Raw genomic sequence first — 19,850 nt, forward strand, 5'->3', positions numbered from 1 at the left:
GTAATGCATTTCATGGATTCTCGTCTGTACAATGCGCCACTTTTGATATTTTGCCTGTTACTCGACAGAGGCAAAATACAATCGAGGATTTTTTTAAATGGAGTACTCGAATTGAATCAAGGAATCGTGACAGCCATACTTTTCAGACACTTATATTGACAGCAATATATATATATATATATATATATATATATATATATATATATATATATATATATATATATTTCCTGGGAATCGAACCCATAACTACAGGAATTCTCACCCTGTTCTTGACGGATTCGCTCTCTTTCTGCGTAGCCGGCAGCCGCCATGTTGAGACGGCTCAACCATCTGTTCATATCGTCCACGCCGTCTGCTGCGAAGTAGAAGCTCTTGATTTTGGGATGGCACGCTTTAAACGCACTGCGTAGAGAGCGAAGACACAATAAGAATTCCTCAAGCATCATGACATCAGTCAAAAGTTTGTAAAGTTACTCACTATTTTTTGCGACATTCACTGGCTCTGTCGATCTTAAATTCAGGGAGGCTGACAAACCCTTCAGCCTTCTCATCCTACAAGGTGGAAAAAAGAAAGAGAGAGGACATTTCACCCCACTTACACTCATCTGTAATGTCATTACATCCTCGTTAGGAGTTACATCTCCTTATTCTTCTTTCTGTTTCTTGGTTCATTCCATTACTTTTTCCCCCAGCTTTAAACTGCAGCAGCACCGTTGACAGGAGCTCTGCATAAATAAATGAAAAGCATAAATTGTTGCGGCTCTCTGTAAGCCTGTCTGTGTTTACAAAACCCACACAGTAGAAGATCATCAATTATAGCAGAGCCGGACTATGTTGCAGGATTCTCAGTGGACCAAAACCTGGCCGAGAGGAACCCTCCCCATACATTCTCTGAAATCCCCAGAACGGCAGCCGTATCCCACACCCTAGCCGTGATAAAAAAGCGGAAACACTGAGGGTAATTAATCAAAAGCAAAGGAGCAAGGGAACAAGTATGGGAGGGAAGGGGAGTGTTTGTTGGGAGAAGTTCCTTATCTTCATTACAGCAACAACGTGTGTAGAAGGCTGTTTTGTTGGGGTAGATGAGCATTAATCTTGTTCCACACAAGAGGGTAAAGCTGGCACCAATTAAAGCCTCATCTCTAGATCGATACAGTTTCTGCTGTGCTGGTGGATACGAGAAACAACAAAGACAACTGTATTGGCCAAACACGCACACACACACTCACCTCTTCGTTCATGTACCAGTACAAGCAGGCGTCCTTCAAAACAAACCAGTACTTCTTCCATTTCTGCGAAAAATAGCTCTTTGCGTCCTTCTTCTTCCACAGCCAACCCTCACAGTCTCCACGACCCAGGTCCTTACAGGAGATTCTTCTCTTACTGATGGAGGACAGTGGAGCTGCTGGATACCATATAAGAGAACAGTATGTGTTAATAACTGTTATAAAATGAATACTTCAGAATCCTGATTGAGTAAAGCTGTTGTATAATAGCATCATCGGTTCATTTCTGTATTAAAGGGATCATTTACATATTGTCAACTCATTCCTCAACTCATGCAGTTTCAAACCAATACAAGTTTCATTCTTTTGTAGACCACAAAAGGACATGTGCGGGATGTTCATGCTGCTCTTTTCTTTATAATGAAAGTGAATAATGACTAGTAAACTAAACTAGTATACTTCTGAAGCCGTATGATAACTTTGTGTGAAAAATAGGCCAAAATTATGACAGTTTTGAAAAATTTTACCCAATCATACCCAGCTCTCAGATCTTATTCAGCATTTTGAATAAGCACATTTTTTAAACTTGGCATGTCATCACTGATTATGAGACTCATGAGAAGAAATGTTGGTCAAAACTAGCATTACACGTCTCTATGCACCATATTTGTGAATGTGAATGAGATTTGAGATGTTTGATTTAAAATGAATAAAACTGATCAGTGAATTATCGACTTCAATTTTTGTCTTTTACTCACACAAATGGCTTAAAAAGACTTGGAATAGTGTCTGGCTTCATAAGGCTTACAATACATGACAATATAACATAGTATATACAGTATGCATAAACCACGTTTAAGCTGTTCTTTTTCAGTCAAAATTTTATATAATTAATTACACCTTTTATATAATGGAAAAAATAGAAAAACAGGTAGCGTGAACATCTCATTTTGTATTTGGCAAAAGAAAGAAAGTCATATAATAAGGGCAAGCAATTTTCATTATTGGGTGAACTGGTCTGTTACTATATTGCTTATCAGACATAAACAACCTCTACTATGTGCCATGGCTAAGAACATCTACTAGTAAGTAACAAAATGATTGTAAAGCATAGTCACTTATGGCTTATTATTTTATTATAACAAATTTAAATATTTTTAAGTGAATGGGCAGAAGACCTCAAACTGATTAGAATAGAAAACATTCCTGAGATACATTGAGTTTGATCAATCAATAAAGGAGATCTCATCAATTCTTTCATGCAGTAATGTACCATTTTTTGAGGATATGTACTGTCATAATAGTTTTGCAACTTTAACTTTAGAGGTCTTTCCACTGTTAAATCTAAGGAATGCACTAGGCAGCTGCCAAAATGTGTTAGAATGCTTAGAAGTATTATGGGAATCAACTTTCTTTAGTCTTTTAGGTTTATTTTGGTGGCCTATTTTTTGCTTTATGCAGGCAAAATATGCAAGCAGTGTACGCAATGAAGACAATGTTCCCATATATGATAATAAGAAAGGAAAGTGATCACCTTTACTCTTTTTCTTGGTCTTGGATAGCAGAGAGGATCCCTGGAATGTCTGTTAAGAAAAGCAGAGGACACAGCATAAATACATATAAAAATACACATACACACACAAACACACACATATGCATTTTTTTGTATTTATTCAGAAATACTATACAAATACATTAGAATTACATTTAAATATATTTATATAAGATTTAAGAATAAAAACAAATGGAGAAATGTTTGGAAATACAGCAGGAGGAAGTGAAACAAGACAAAATTATCGGTCAACACATCCATTTGGAATCACATGGAGGAAATGTGTGAACATAATGGTCTCCAAGCATCAATCCATTGCAAAACAAATTAAAATCAGAGGCGACATCTGAGCAGATGAAAGGGCGAGAGCCCAAACAGCCAGAGAGAAGGAAGGCGGGAAGAGGCATAGAGAGAAAATAAATAAGATTTCTAACATCCTTGGCCCGTGTGTTTATTGAGCAGTATTTCTCGGATGAGCACGCCCAGACCAAGAACATATTTATGATTTCCCTGTGGCAATTCTCTTATGTGAGGAAACTTCCTGCAAGCTTGAGCATTAAATTAGAGGTAAACTTGTGTTGCCATGCATCTATTAGCAACAGTATGGAGAACACACTGACAAGCATCACGCTAATTGATTTATTGATATTTGCCTGAGGAGGGAAGTTGCCCTGAAGCCCAAGAGGAATAACTGAAATTGATTAATGGAACAGGTTTAGAAACTCAGTCAACCGGTTCATAGAATGTCTTTATTTATTCAGGAGTTTCTGAATATACTGTGTCCACTTCTTGAAGACGATTTTCTGTTTGTTCAAATGCCCTTATCGGTTATTCAATAAAAATGGTAGTTGTACTTTCTCATAAAATAAAGCTCAAAAAATATAAAATGACAAAAAAGATGGTTTTCCCAGCATTTCACCTCATGACACAATTCAATGTCAATGCAGTGCTCTCCCAAAGCGCTGTGGGAATCTCCTCCCAGAAGGTGTGAATCGTGACTGGTGTGTGAATTGGAGCAAGTTGTGAGAAATACTTAAGACGCAACTTCCCTAAGGATTCAACACCTAGACATGAACAAAACAAAATGATATAGCAGTATATATAATGACACAGCAAATATATCAAGAAAAAAAAAATAGGCATACACTAAGCGGATGACATATAGGTACAGGTGCCTACAGGCAATACCCAACCTTGATTTTCAGCAAGGGGAATATCTGACAATCATTCTTGTGTAGGAACGCTTTTAGGAATGACGTGCACAGAAATTCTCTTTGCTTGGGTTTCATGAATAAGTCTAAATGTTGAGGAACTTCAAGCTCTTGAACAAATCCTACAAGACGCGAACATGAGAAGTGCATCAGCAAACCGAGTCCAAAGATCTTCTGAACTTCATTCTTATGCTTCAGGGGTCACAATCTTCTGAGAGCGATAGAGCATTATGGGACAACTATGACCTGTGTGACTCGAATAAACACAGTGGTTACATCTCAGCACGTGGTTTTTGCTTCCTACAGTTTCTTCTGGTTGCCTTTTGCTATGGTAAAATGGTTCTGTTCATCCAATCTCTCAGTCTCTGATGTTGAGGGTCACTTTCAGAAACTAGTGAATTTGTTCTATCTACTATTGTTCACTAGCACATTGCCCTAGATAGCATGCTAAGATCTGCCATCAGGCTACAACTGAATGCCACATGGCAACACAGGCTCTCAGTTCACATAACATATGGTACAAACCTTTTCCGCTGTGATATCAACAACTGACAAATGCTGACATATGCTCATGTGATGGCCTTAAAGCATTGCATTAACCTAAACCAAACCTGAAGATAAGCAGTGCCTTATCTGGAGGCTCTTGTAGTTTTCAAATGATGTAATGATGGCAGTGGGTTGGTCAAATGAATAGGACTGAAGGCACTGGGCTGTGTCTAAAGTGTTATGACAGTCAGGCAAAACACTTTTGTGTTTGCGTGTCCGGTGGACGGAGTGAGTGAGCGTTCTCCTTGAGTGCGAGGTCAGTGTGCTGGCATTGTTCAAACAAACTGCAGCTCTCTTATCAGACTGCAATGCAGGCAATAAAACACCACTGTAAACAATAGAGCTTAATGCAGTTACACTGCACATACCAACAGCTGCAGGCTTATTAAATCAACACCATACAGCGTGGTTCTCTGCTTTTCTTGCATTATCTCATCGCATCTTCTCATCTGGCATCTTACTCATCTTTCATCTTAACTGACCTTCTCTTTTAATATTATTCTAATATTGCTATCTCATCTCCTCTTTTCTTCTCTCCTCTTCTTGCATTTCCTCGCATATTCTCTTCTCGCATATTTTCTTGAATCTTCTCTGATCTTCTCTTCGCATCTTAGCTTCTCGTCATTTTGCTGAATTTTGCTGTCTTGTCATGTCTCTTCTTGTTTCCTCTCATCTCTTCATATTTAATTTTGTCTCTTCACCTCTCTTCTTACCTCTTCTCATTAAGTTTCATCCCATGTCTTCTCTCATCTCCTCTAGTTTTGAATGTTACCTTCTCCATGTTCCATCTTGCCATGTCTTTTCTCGTCTCATCTCATACTGTCTTTTCTTTTCTCCTCACACCTTAGGTTCTCTTCTCTTCTCGTCTTTTCAGTTTTCATCTTGCTTCTTCTCTTCCGATTGTCTCATCTTTTCCATTACATTCTATTCCCATTTCATTTTGTCTCCTCACTTCTCATCTTGCCTTTTCTCCTCTCATTTTGCATCATCTCTTTATGTCTCTCTTCTTTTTCCATATTCTTATCTCTCCATGTTTACTCTTGTGGTGTCTCTTTTCTTCTAGTCTCATCTCCTCAAATCTTATTTTCTCTTCTCATTGTGTCTCTTCTCTTCTAATCTTGTTTCATCTCATCTCATTTTGCCTCTTTTCTTTTTGCATCTTAACTTCTCTTGTTTCATTTAATCTTGTTGTCTCTTCTGATCTTGTCTTGTCTCACCTTGTCTCTTCCCTTCTATATAATCATGTACAACTCAGAGTGTCATGTGCAGATTATAAATTTGTGGAGTCTCTAGCAAAGTTCATGAGCTAGAGAAAGAACAATAGCAAGAGTGCTGAGACCAGCATTGGTTCTGGTCCAAACTTATGCTGATGGAGTGGTCAGCAGAGTTCTCCCACCCCTGCACACTCTTTATCCCAGATCAGGTCAGAGGACACGTGGACACACATACATCACCCTGCTGAGGGTGTCTATAAACAGAAGCCGCAGGTAAGATACACTGTGAAAGTCACTCTTACGCAACACTGTAACACCCCAGCTGGGATCTCAGAGTGGCACCTTTCACACTTCTTCATGAGGACCTATAATTAGACCTCATTTTGGAAAAAAAAATAGAGAACTAAACACACATAATCACTTCTCATGGTCTGGCGGACATATAAAGCACAACATATTGACATGAAGACAGCACATGGCTGAGTCTTGGCCAATCACAGTTCTGTTTCAGATGGAGCTCAGCCAATCCCGTCACTCCGTGCTCTGTGACAGATGACAACATGACTTAGCCCCGCCCACCCCCACAGAACCACCATCTGCCTACTCAGCATCCATATGCACACTGTGACACACCACTGCGAGTCACTTTTCCCCAGATTATTAGTTTTCCCTTGGTGTTTGTGTGTGTGGTTATGGCTGTGTCGGTGTATGTGCGCTCAAGAACATTGGCTGCCATGTTCCCTCTTAAAAATGACAGCTAGATCTCACCTCCACTCCTAATAACTTCACACACAGGACGGCTGGTCTCACTGAGAAAACCCACTCACCCACACACACATACATATACACATACAGTATACACAGGGCTGAGCACAAACTCCCACACACCTCCACGCTGACTAAAGGTAGAGGTCTAACACTCTCATTATATGCACACACACACACACACACACACACACAAACACTCACCTAGCATGTGGGCGTAAGTATACGTTCTCCTTCTGCACACCATGACCTGGTGCTTTCAATGAAAACTCTTTATGTAAGACTCTACCTGCAGTGATCACAGAGACCTTGATCGAGCAAAGGATCGGTGAAAGCAGCCAGGCCTTGAAGAATAACTCTTTATTACTTTGTTTGAGCAAAATAAAATAAAAGGAACACAGATACTGTGCGATATTCCTCACAATCTCTGAGTTTAGCCTGATCCAAACTGTCACACTCAGAAAGAGACATTCTTAGACAAAGAGAAAGAACCTGATTGAAACATGTCAGATAAAAGGCACACATACTACCACTCAATAAGAACCTATTGTAATCGCACAGAGCAAAAAAGGTTCTTAATCAGTATCTTGTTTCGCAGGTAACATTCTTAAAACATGAGCAATGTTTCTGAGAAGCAAAACTGCACAAGATATTTAAATTTTTTAACAAATGTATTTTTTATTAATAAAACAGAAGTCTATTATGCTTACCAAGGCTGCTGATCAAAATACAGTAAATATTTTTACAATTCAAAATAACTTTTCTATTTGAATATATTTTAAAATGTAATTTATTCTTGTGATGGCAAAGCTGCATTTTAAGCAGTCATTAATTATTGATATCATTGTTGAAAACAGTTGTACTGACTAATATTTTTGTGGAAACAGTGATAGATTTTTTCAGCATTCTTTGATGTATAGAAAGTGGAACAACATTTATTTGTAATTGAAATGTTTTGTAACATTATAAATGTCTTTACTGTCAGTTTTCATCAGTTTATCGTCTCCTTGCTGAATAAAAGCATAAAAACTCAAACAACTAAAAATAACCCTCAAAACTCAAACCTCAAACATTTGAACAGTAGTTTATCTTTTTAAAGGAAAGACATTGAAAAACAAGACAAAAATATTGCACAGTCGAACTCTATTGGTGGCTGCAAAAAATGTCCCAACTTTAAATCCAAAAAAACAATAACTTTAATATATAAGTTTTGTTACTGAAACATAAGTTGGCAAACAGTTTTGGAGATGACATGCGCAGTACTAGCATGACTACAAACAGCACCACCAAAATGGCCACAGAATAAACCAACTCCCTTCAGAGGACTCAGTTCACATGACAGAAAACATACTACTCACATGGTAAAGAGAGGTGGAGTCTGGGTTGGGCGTGTTCATGGATTCCTGACGGAGCACTTCCATTTGGAGGGTGGGGAGGAGGGCATAGTGGCTGGGGCTCCCGCTCTTTTCGCTCTTCTTCTTACCGCGTTTTCCCGTGTCTCTCTTCATGCTGCGCCCTGCCAGATCAGCAGCCTTCTCATCACTTACATACCGCAACAGAGAGTTTTCTGAGAGGGAGAAAGAACAATATCTTTAATAACGGTAGCTGAGAGTCCCAACTCAAGTCTTCAAAACTTCTGTGTTTTATGGAAAAAAGAAAGTCATATGGGTGAAAAACATGAAGGTGAGTAAATGATGACAGGTGATTTTTCATTTTTAGGTGAACTATTCCTTTAAATAAATTTTTTCCAACAATGTTACCATTTTGTAGTTAATCAGGCATTATAGATTTTGTTTGACGTGTTCAGTAAATCAAAATTACATTTGTACATCCAGTCCTTCTTAAACATTACGCCCATTTTCCAGGCTGTACTGTGTCAAATCACTGAATAAGCTCGCATCAGTATTCCATCAATCAAGCATCCCAAACCCCTCTCGAAATACTCCAAATCTTAGTTGACCAATCACAATTATTCATTCCCTCAATAGAGGTCTATCATTAGCACTACTTAAGCCTGTGCACTCTTCCCAAATCAGTCGAATCCAATCAAACTCTATAGGCTTATTCTTGCCTAATGAGCATAACAAGCCAATTGGTCACAGCCATATTAGCGAGCCAAAGCAACGGGCTCCCAGCAGTCCCGATTTATGCTCGTCCTTTGATTTAGGAACCACCGCAGCCTTTGTTGGATTTCCCTTCTCCCACGCCCATGTCCATCGTTGCCCGGCAGCAGCCAATGGGACGTGAAACACTCAGGAGAGCTCCTGTCAGAGTTTCCATGGCAACAACATGCTTCCAGAAGAAGTTCCCTCTTCTTTATGGCTCGGCTTCCCTCACACTGATGGAACAGTTGAAGAGGTGGTAGATTTTAAATTGCATGCAGTGCGTTAATCTAGACAGGGTACACAACCTCGAAGAGTCATTATAAATCATTGTTTAATTAATTGTAACTTCTTGAGTTGTAAAAATCGAATGAACTGCAGTATAAAACTCATTAAAATGGACAAGAAGTGGATGGATCTAAAATATCACTCTGGATGATCCATCAGTAACAATGTACCTTTATGTAGGGCTGCACAATTAAATGGATAGTTCACCCAAAAATGAAGATTCTGTCATTAATTACTCACACTCATTTCATTCCAAACCTGGAAGACATTTTTTCATCTTCGGAACACAAATTAAGCTATTTTGGAGGAAATCTGAGAGCTTTCTGACCCTGCATAAACAACAATGTAACTACCACGTTCAAGGCCCAGAAACATAGTAAGAACAACGTTAAAATAGTCCAAGTGACATAAGTGGTTCAACTGTAATTTTATGAAGCAACAAGAACACTTTTTTTTGCACAAAGAAAAACAAAAAGTATGACTTTATTCAACAATTTCTTCTCTTCTCTCTTCTGTATCAGCCTTCGTATCATGTCTTTACTACCTTTCTGGGCCTGGGAACATTTCAGTTGCGTTTCTGTCGACGCAGGGTCAGAAAGCTATTGGATTTCACCAAAAATATCTCATTCCGAAGATGAACGAAGGTCTTTCAGGTTTGGAACGACAAGAGGGTGAGTAATTAATGCCAGAATTTTAATTTTTGGGTGAACTGTCCCTTTAATTTAATAAATATATGCACTGTGAGTTCATTTACATCATGATCCTGTGTTTTCAGTGTCTCAGAGTGGTTCGTTTCACAGTAAATGTTGCTCCAAACTGCATCTATTATGAGTTTGGGTCACTTATGTGAATTTGGGAATGCAACATGCACCAATCATCTTTCAAAACTTGTAATGGGAAATTATAATCAAGCTTTTGTCAAGAAAAGAGAAGCTTTAAGTGCTCTCTGATGGTTGAACATTTGAAAATTCAAAAATTAAGCCCGAGAAAAATAATATTGTAATTTTACAGTGCTACTGTAGAATAAAATTATTATTATTATTATTATTACTATTAAATGCTTTGTATTTTATTTGACAATAGCATTACTGTAATATTTTTATTATTTATATGTTTTTTCAATAATAAAAATAATAATACTTTTTATAATATTTTTAAATAATATTATGTTATAATAACAATAATAATAATATTTGTCAAACTGTGCAGCAAATGTAACATTTCTTATTTTGTTTCCTATTTTTATTCAGTTATAATAATAATAATAATTAGTAGTAGTGGTAGTATATAGCCGTCCTGATATATAATCACAAAATTTTTTGGCCAAACTGTGCAGCCCTACACACAAGCACAGCATGTCTGAAGGTTTTTTATTTATTTCTTTATTTATTTTAAATAAATTTTAAATCACAATTCCAAATTTTATCCCCCAAAAACACAATTACATTTTCCCCAAATTCTGCAGCTGTTCTCTTTTATCGTTGTTTTTTGAAAAGCAAGCCCTAAAACTGAATGTATGAATTTTCTTCATTTTCAATGCATTTCCAACAATACAGAGGATGACTTTGGTAGAACACCCATTCTGACAGTAAAAAAAACCTGTCACTGTTACCCAGAAATGACAAATTACCAAGATTTATGGGTTGTGGGTGACCTTAATACATCTTTATCCTTTCTGAACCTCCCTCCACTCTCACATTGTATCACAATCTTCTTCCTACATCACTCTCGCAATCTCCTTCGAGTGCCTCTTTCTTCTTTCACCATCTTTTTTACTCTCAGCTAAACACCATCTGGCAGCCTCACCACCAGCATTTTCTACCCGGAGTTTTAAGGAAAAGAGGGAACCGGAGAAAGTGAGGAAATAAGAGAGCTATCAAGGTGCTAATCTCCACACAATGCGGACAGACAGAGCTGCTTAACTGGATCAAATAGCAGCCAGGAGACACAGCCAGGTGATCATACGCCCCCTCGCTCAAAAACACACATATAAAGACACACAAGTGCCACAAAGATGAGAGAAGAGTCCTGGAGACAACCGAAAGAAAACAAACACGTTAGCGTGGGAAAGCAGTAAGACACGACATGAGTGAGTCAAAACAAAAGATGCTGCCCCCGCAGCCTCAATGAAGATGGTGAAGAAGACTGACTAACCAGCCAAACTTTACCCTGAACTTATAATAAAGAACACAGTAAGTAAAATGTTGATGAAAGAGATTCATTGATATTGTCTGTCTAGGTTCTTGCAGTCCAAATATCTGGACTGTATTTCTAAAGCAGGAGCCAATAGAGACGGTCTCGGGCCTAGCGCACACTGGCTCTGTGTTGGTGCTCAGAGACTGCCACTGTTATCCTGGCACTGCATGCAGCGCGGCCACAGGAAGTAATGCCCAGCACAGTTCAAAGCCACCGTGCAGCGAGGAGAATTAGATCCATGGAAAAGAGCTCAGCTAAACATCACTCCTGAATAAGAGCCATGAGAATGTAATAAAAAAGCAACAGTGAGAAACAATGAAGGGAAATCCAGGCAGAATGAGAATAAAAATGAGAAGGAACAGATGGAAAAGGAAGTTGCATTTAAAAGTAAAGAAGATATTGATAAATATATATATAAAAAAAACATTCAAATGGACCCCATTTACTTAAGCAATAATAATAATTTAGTAAATTGTATTATTTATACAATTCCTTACTTTGAATAAAATAGACATTAATGTTCATATTTATTTCGTGTAATTTATCAGTGTATTGTATATTCTAAAGAAAAAATCTTTCCATTTCTAATCTTCCATTAAAATGTAATAATGTTCTCCACATCTTTTTCTGCTGATGTAACCAAGGCCATGCAGATGGGGAAGCATAATGATGAAGTTGAACAAAATAGCTGACCATATTTGTGTTTGAAATGTCAATTACTCTACATTAACTTCTTGTTTGTAGAATTGCTGCATAAAAGCAATATCACAATGTTGTAGTATAACATCATTTTTGCTCATCTGATACTGATTTAATACCACAAGTCACTTTTCATGATTCAGTATAATTCTGGTGGTTAAAATCAAGAAATAGATGCTGGTATAAAAATTCAAGGGGTGTCAGCAGTTCCCTGCAGTAGGACATGCTATATAAAACTATTTTAATCAAATATTTTCCAATTCATCAATATTTATTATACATGCTGCTTTATGGCCTCATATTAACTAAGAGATTAAATGGAATATTTGTACTGTTAAAAATGTATTTGTCATACTGCAGGACCATTTAAAAGGAAGCAATAAAAAGTTAATTATGACAAAAAGTGTTTGGACAGTTTCTGTTAGTCAGCAAGACCACAAAGTAATAATATAGTAATTATATAATATTATATATAGTGATTTATATATGATCATTTTCAGATCATTTCAGACCACAGAACCAATGTGAAGAAGAGTAAAGTCTATGAAAAGGCTATCTATAAAATTAAATCTCATTATGACTGTAAATTATACCATTTTAATTTTAAATAAAATAGTTTTTAATAACATTTTATTTACTGATAATGTTATTAAACCCAAAAATCCTGATGCTGTATTAAAAATTGTGTCAAATACCTAGAAACACAGAAAAACAGATCACCTAAGAGTAAAGACGAGTAAAAAGGAGAAGAAAAAAATTAAAACAATAGAATAACCATGTGCATTTACAGTACTGTGACGGTCACAAACTCACCTCTCCGACCTTCTCTCTTCATTCTAGCTGGGTCCTCGTAGTCAGGAACCCAGTTATACTCTACAGGCATAGAGATGGGCCTCAGACGACCTGAAAGCACAGACATGCACATTATACACACATCACTTTCTGTGTGTGTGTGTGTGTGTGGAAAGAGGGAATAGAAAGATGGAAGTAAAATGACAGTTCACAATCCATTTTCTCCACAGACGCCAAGGTAAGTCTGTGCGAGTGTGTGTTTGTGTAAGACAAACTGTCACAGTTAATGTGTCCTCTCGTTTTCTAGGGAAGCAGCGGGCATGGAGTGTGTCAGCAGTTCTGTGCCACTGCAGAGGCTCACGCTGGCATTTAACGACTAGAGCTGAGTTCTCTGGTTCTGGATATAATGCTACACAAACACACACACACACACACACACACACACACAAACACACACACACACACATTCACAACAAACTGCAGCCCAGCTCCCTGGAGTTTAATTACAGAAAATCTGAAACCAACTCCCCTATGCAGGAAACTTGTTATAGACATGCTCGCTTTATAAACCTCGAAAACATACAATCACACACAGCATTGCAAAACATGTAGGATACATTTCAGAACATATTTAGATTAGTAGAGGCTAGATCTTAAACTGCTTTCTTATTAACTGAACTTAGTTATGAAACATAATTGGAGTAAATACTGTTTTTTTTGGTCATTGTGTGCTGTTTTATAATCAGCAGATGTTCATAGAAGTTTGGTCTGCGCCTTGAATTTAGATGCTGGGTCAATATTCAGTCTCTCAGGCATCTGCTGTAAAAGCTAGCAGTAAATAACTAATCATTTTATGGTGTGCAGAAAGGAAGAAACTAATTTTCCATGCTAAAAGAGCGAATAACCCTATTGTACCATCTAAGCTTGTACTGAAATACGCTCATAGACAAAGTGTGTTTTTTGTGTTTGTGTACCGTATGTGGGTGTGCTGTCTCGGCGGGACGTTGTGGGTCCGTGGTTGGGGTCGTACTCGTAGCAGTACAGAACAGCTTCTTCTTCCATGAGAGGAAATTGCCGTCTGTACTCTTGATCCAGGAATGAATTTGGTGATTCTGACCCTTTTGCGACAGGTACCCCGCCTTCACTCAGGAGACCACCTTTTTCATCTCTAAAAGCACAGCATAACATAATATATTCAGATATTTACTGTATGTACACTATTTAAAATATATATTTATATTAATATTTATTTCTGTGATGACTAAGCTGAATTTTCAGTAGCTAGTCTTCAGTGTCACATGATTCTTCAGAAATCATGACTTGCTGCTTAATATTTTTGTGGAAAAGTGAAAAAACTGTATTTATTTGAAACAGAAGTGTTTTGTAATATTGTAAATCTTTTACTGTCACTTTTGATCACTTTAATGTGTGAATAAAAGTATTCATTTTTTTTTTTATCTAACTGACACCAAACTTGTAAATACATTTGTGGAAGTTATATTTGTTATATTTGTTTTACAAGCTACAAGTGAATTTAGGCATCAGCATTTTGCAGTACGAAATTGTAAACTTGTATTGTTATATTTACAATTAACATTGTCATTATTTATTAGTGATAAGTAAGCAATAGATGATGGCAAAGGTAATCTAAATGCAAAATAGTACAATTAAATAGCCAGTACTGTTTGATAAAATGATTAAAACTGCTGATATATGAAATTTATGCTGCAAAAACTTATTCCAGACCACTCTTACATATACATATATATATCTTTTTTTTTATTTTTATGCCCATAGAGAGAGGTTTGCCAATAAATTCAAATATGTTTTCTTGCAATAAGAAAACAGCTTGTTTCATTCGAAAGACGTTGGACAAAATACAAGAGTTTTTGATGTAAGAAACCAAGAATTCAAGTTAATTTCAAGCCAAAAAGCAGCTGAAGTGTAAAAAATCCTTTACTGGATGAGGTTACCTGGGTGTGTACGGCTCGGAAGGAGGGGGCGGGATATACAGGTCTTGGAGGGCGGAGCTATCACACTTGGAAGGTGTGCTGATGGTGCTCGTGGGTGTGGCCGAGCTGCTGGTGGGACTCCTGGGAACGACTGGCTGCTGGGCAGACAAGATCATTGGATTAAAGATCAAAGTTCAAATCCACTATGAGCTGCTAAAATGTCTGAGGGCACACCTAAATGTAATAATGGAGCTCTGTTCCAGGACGTGACCCAGACACTGATATCTGCAGACAGTCACAAGGGCGAGGGATAGAGATTAATAGGTCCCCGAGCAGCGAAACGGCGGCGCAGTCCCTCTGCAGTGCTGTCTGCAGTAAACAGTGCACGGGAATCTCTGGGTCAGGATGCTTTGACATAACATAGGAGTCTATGGAAATATTTGCGGCATCTCCAGAGAACACGATGACTTCAGAGACTATGGATGTGTGATTAGTGTCTCCAGTGAGCTGAATGCCTGGGAACAGGGGTTGTGACACAGACTGCACAAACATGACATGCACAAAGAGGCATGTGCATATAATCAGTGAAATGAGCATGTGAGATGGCAGCCGTCAAGAAGGAGAAGTACACAGATCTGTTTGGGGAAAACAGCTAAAAGTTTATTCTAGAGTCACAAAGTCTAGAGCCAAACTTGAATCCTTCACCAAAAGCCGATTAAAGCTAATCTTGGCGACCACTTTCGCAACACTTCTAAGGCAGGTTAGTGATGTTACTGCGAATGACTTAATAAGAACCGTAAGACCCACAAAGGCAACTCCGATATCCAACAGTCCTAAACTATAGTTGTGTTATAAAATTTAAGTCAGAAGTAGGACGTTTGAATGGAAAGCGACATGTAAGCAGGCAGGTGCATTATGGGAAATGGAGTCAAAGGTGTCAGTTTCCTATCTAAGATGAGGCCAGGGAGCGGGTGGCAGATAAAGGGGGAAAGTGCAGCCCAAAACGATGAAGCTTTTGGGACAGGGAGATCTGAATCCTACCTGCAGGGCCAGGGGCTTCCATCTCATGTTCTTTAGTAGGGCTGGGGCGGAGGTGAGCGTGCTCTGGGGACGCTTTTTCAGGGTCAATGTCACACCGGCAGGGTCCCCGCGCAGAGAGCTTACCAAGTTTTTCAACTGCCAGCCCACCTACAGCAACAAACACAGGGTCAACATAGACAGACTCGACAAGAACGCCACACAGAGACATCACCTGACAAGAAACTGCTAGGAAATCCTAACATACGTCTCTCTATATCCGGTGAATATGTATCACACACACATAGACTTCCTGACACACAGTACATGTTGATTTAGTTTACTATGTGAAATGAGTGTACACTAATGAGGCGTGATGTTTGCTAATCATTTAATTGATTCCACATTAAAGTCTGTGGTAGACATTCTCTGTAAATGTCAATATTTGAGCCTTCGGTTCTTCCTAAATTATGCATAATTATGAATTCTGAAGCATGAAAAATGCCTATTGTGAAGAAAAATGATAAATGACAATACTGACTATATTTTTAAAACTAAACATAAAAAATGAAAGACAATAAAAGATAAACATGTAGTCTATACACTGACTACATTTTTTATTGCTGAAATATTTATGTTACACTGTAATAAAAATGCTTACTGAGCCAGCAAGTGAAACTAATAGCTGGAGGCAACTGTTTAAATATAATTCTAAAGTAATGTGACACACTATATGCAAACTCTACATTTTTAAAGATGTTTACATTACTGATGAATTATTGAACTACATAAATTCATAACATTTCACAGTTTAGTAATAATGCTGTGCAGTGTACCACAAGTGATTTTACTATGGTTAAAATGTATTGTTAGATGATACAAGGCCACTTTAACCATGGTAAAAAATAGTTGTACATCATCACTGACTCAAGTGGCTTACACTGACAACAGCATTATAAAACAAGGGTTAAAATAAAATAAAATAAAAAGGTCTTTATATTTTAAAAATAGAACTGCTATAATATTATAGGACGTGGTCCCTCAAAAGGGAATCATTATTATATTAAGGGATCTGTTGCATCAAAAACCCTGTGATAAAAGATGTTTGATGTTCAGTAATTAACATAATTATTTATGGATAATCACAATAAACAATTCTGCTGCTAGTTCAGATAGTTTTTATTTGATATGCAACAGAAATATTAACTTTATAAAAAATACAAAAATAAATCACTAAAATGTCAGTCTATGAAAAGAGGTGAAATTAAGTAATACACACACATACAAACATTTGTTTTTCTATCATAGTGGAAACTTTTGATTGATTACTATAGTTATACTGAGCTAATGATACTTTCTATCCCCTAACCTACCCTCATAGAAACCTTTCAGTATTTTTAGATTGTCATTAAGAAATAATTTATTATGTATATTAAGCAGTTTACTGTTGGCTGGTTCCCAAAATGTACGTGGTTTGAGGTTTTACTATCCTTTAATATCCTTGTGGGGACATTTATTACCACAATGTAGGCAAAACGTGACCCACACACAGTTTACACTAACCATGTCCTTCACAGACAGAAATAACCACAATACACAACCACAAACACACACACACACACACACACACACTGAGATGGGCTGGATATTCGGACCTGATCCTATAGCGCACATATCACAGAGGCGACATATCAAGCAGCTCCCACAATGCACCATTCTTTAACGCCCGCTGAGGTTGTTCTTGAGCATTGTTATGGTTATTATTTGTCTGTGTTTTTCGCTACAAGCCAAATTCGTATCGCTCATCACACATTAGAAGCGCTTTTATCCTATTATGAAGGTGACAACTATCTAATTACATGAAGATTAATGAGGCCATAGTGTTGCTGATGTTTCATCACCAAACAAGTTCAGCATCCCACAGCGACAAGATGACTTAAGACAAACAAGAAAAACTGATGTACTTTAGAAGTTGAATTCTGATGCCTTGACGTAAAAACCATCATGCAAAGACCATCTTAAATCTGAATAACAACGTCATTGTGATCGGAGATGATGAAGAGGGAACATTTAGCTTTCTGCAGATTCTTTAACTTCATAAAACATGCCACCGCTTCAGAGTAAAATTGAAATATTCAACAAATTATTCAACACCTTATGCACAACAAACACTAAGGAAGTAATTTCAAACAGAATTGATTTCACAAGCTAAACTCCACGCGCAAGGCTCTTTATCAATTATTTGAAGGGAACTCCACAGGGTACGATCATTGGAGTACCTATTGACGCACTCCATATGCACGCAAAGAAATCTCTCAAATTCGACCATCCTTAAAAACACACTGCCCTTCATTACATTTACAGCCTCTTATGCCCTTTAAACACTCTCCAGTCTCACTCAGAAACACAGTTTAAAGCGTAATGCACTCAGTCAGCATTGTGAATTCAGTCAAATTGGAATATAGTTGCCCTAGTCATAGAAATGAGCTAAGAATACATCTAGTAATATGTTTTAAAGCTCTTGATGCTTTAACAATGCCAAGTTAAAGACCTCAAATTCAAATGCAACTCATTTTCAGTTCCATTATTCCATACACAAACAGGCAGGAAAGGGGCAACTGCTGTTGCATGCCAAGTGAGACTTACATATATAGGGACAAAACTGATAGATCGATAGATGGATAGATGGATGATAAAATAGAAGAATAAATGAGCCAAATGGATTGAGTGACTAAGAGAGACTGACACTCACCACTGTCTGATGGTTCACCTGGATGACCTCGTCACCTGCGTGGATCTTCTTACAGCGATCTGCTGGAGACTAAGAAAGAGATGGAAAAATGGAGAGATATAAAAAAACTAAATAATAGAGGGAAATAATAGATGCCAAATGAAAACGCAGTACTGCAATATTTGAAGTATTTTATTTACATAGATGCTTTTATCCAAACTAATTTACATCGCATTCTGGTTTCATGTTGTCTCTTATGCTCTGCATTTATTTGATTAAAAATACAGAAAAACATTACAGTAATATTGTGAAATATATTATTATAATTTAAAAGAACTGTTGTCTATTTCAAGATCATTTCAAATGTAATTTATTCTTGTGGTGACAAAGCTGAATTTTCAGCATAATTACTTCAGTCTTCAGTGTCACATGATCCTTCAGAAATCATTCTAATATGCTGATTTGGTGCTCAATAAATATTTCATATCATCAATGATGAAAACATTTATGCTGCTTACTATTTTTCTGGAAACCATGATATACGGGCCTTTACTTAAATGTCTGGGGTAAGTAAGATTTTTAAGTATTGTTTTTAAGAAATTAATACTTCTATTCAGCAGTTAAATCAGAGACAGTATGGACATTTCAAAATCATTAAAAAATATTAATTATCCTAAATCTTTGACTAGCAGTGTACATCAGTTTATGCATTCCCTAGGAATTAAACCCATGTGGTTACGTTGCTAGCACCATGCTCTACCGCTTGCGCTACAGGAATTGCATTATAAAACAGTCTATTCTAATCATGTGACTTGATCATATTTCTGATATGGTTACAATTTACAAAAAAAAAAACAATAAGCATTGAGCAGAGATACAACATTTACGTGGATAGAATAGCTCAGATGATTTGGTATGGCAAGAATTTGATGCAAAATAAGATTATGTTAAAATCTCAGACTTCTGCATCTGCTTACTTTGGCATCATGTAAAACCTCTTCTAAAACAAGTGGAGACGTGAGAAAAACATAAATCTGACTGAGAAACAGAAGACATTTCAAATTGTTATTCATTTAATCTCAGTGTGGTCTGAAATATGACATATGAAATACATATCGTTGTGCCTCTTTTCTATGGGTACTGCATATTGCAGTATAGCGTGTGATTTCCACCCACTATTAGAGCTACAACAAAAACTAAGAGCTTTCAGTCACATGATCGGTGTATCTTTATTTAGAGCACTCCTGTCTGTATAGCTCTTTCTTTCTCTCTCCTGCTCTTTAATTTGAGAGTGTGCAGTAACAGCCGTACAATCAATTGCTGAGATTCATTACTTTTATCTGCAGCATACAGGACATTATAAAAGACACATTAACTAGAGCGCACACATTAACACAGGCTGGCTCTTACCCCCTCTGTGGTTCCTGTGATAACGTGAAGCCCATCATATGTGGATTTGATGTACATTCCCTTAAGATATAAAAGACACAGGATGAAATGAATAGATTATAATGAATAATCTCCTCATCTCTTCCTCTTTCTGTCTCATGCACACATAG

General features: G+C 37.3%; 1 protein-coding gene across 1 annotated transcript in view; it reads right to left on the reverse strand.

Moving 5' to 3' along the window:
* The window catches only part of LOC306864726 (connector enhancer of kinase suppressor of ras 2-like), a gene marked incomplete at both ends in the record, with an annotated part of 78,620 nt that overhangs the window by 12,558 nt on the left and 46,212 nt on the right, over positions 1-19,850 (reverse strand). Inside the window, 11 exons of the mRNA XM_079408918.1 lie at positions 263-402; positions 479-552; positions 1,230-1,405; positions 2,761-2,809; positions 7,873-8,081; positions 12,613-12,702; positions 13,566-13,759; positions 14,565-14,701; positions 15,585-15,731; positions 18,313-18,381; positions 19,702-19,761. Of these exons, the coding sequence (XP_079265044.1) occupies positions 263-402; positions 479-552; positions 1,230-1,405; positions 2,761-2,809; positions 7,873-8,081; positions 12,613-12,702; positions 13,566-13,759; positions 14,565-14,701; positions 15,585-15,731; positions 18,313-18,381; positions 19,702-19,761 (1,345 nt within the window). The remainder of the gene's footprint in view (positions 1-262; positions 403-478; positions 553-1,229; positions 1,406-2,760; positions 2,810-7,872; positions 8,082-12,612; positions 12,703-13,565; positions 13,760-14,564; positions 14,702-15,584; positions 15,732-18,312; positions 18,382-19,701; positions 19,762-19,850) is intronic.

The sequence above is a fragment of the Barbus barbus genome, assembly GCF_936440315.1.
Source record: "Barbus barbus genome assembly, chromosome: 46".
Taxonomy (NCBI): domain Eukaryota; kingdom Metazoa; phylum Chordata; class Actinopteri; order Cypriniformes; family Cyprinidae; genus Barbus; species Barbus barbus.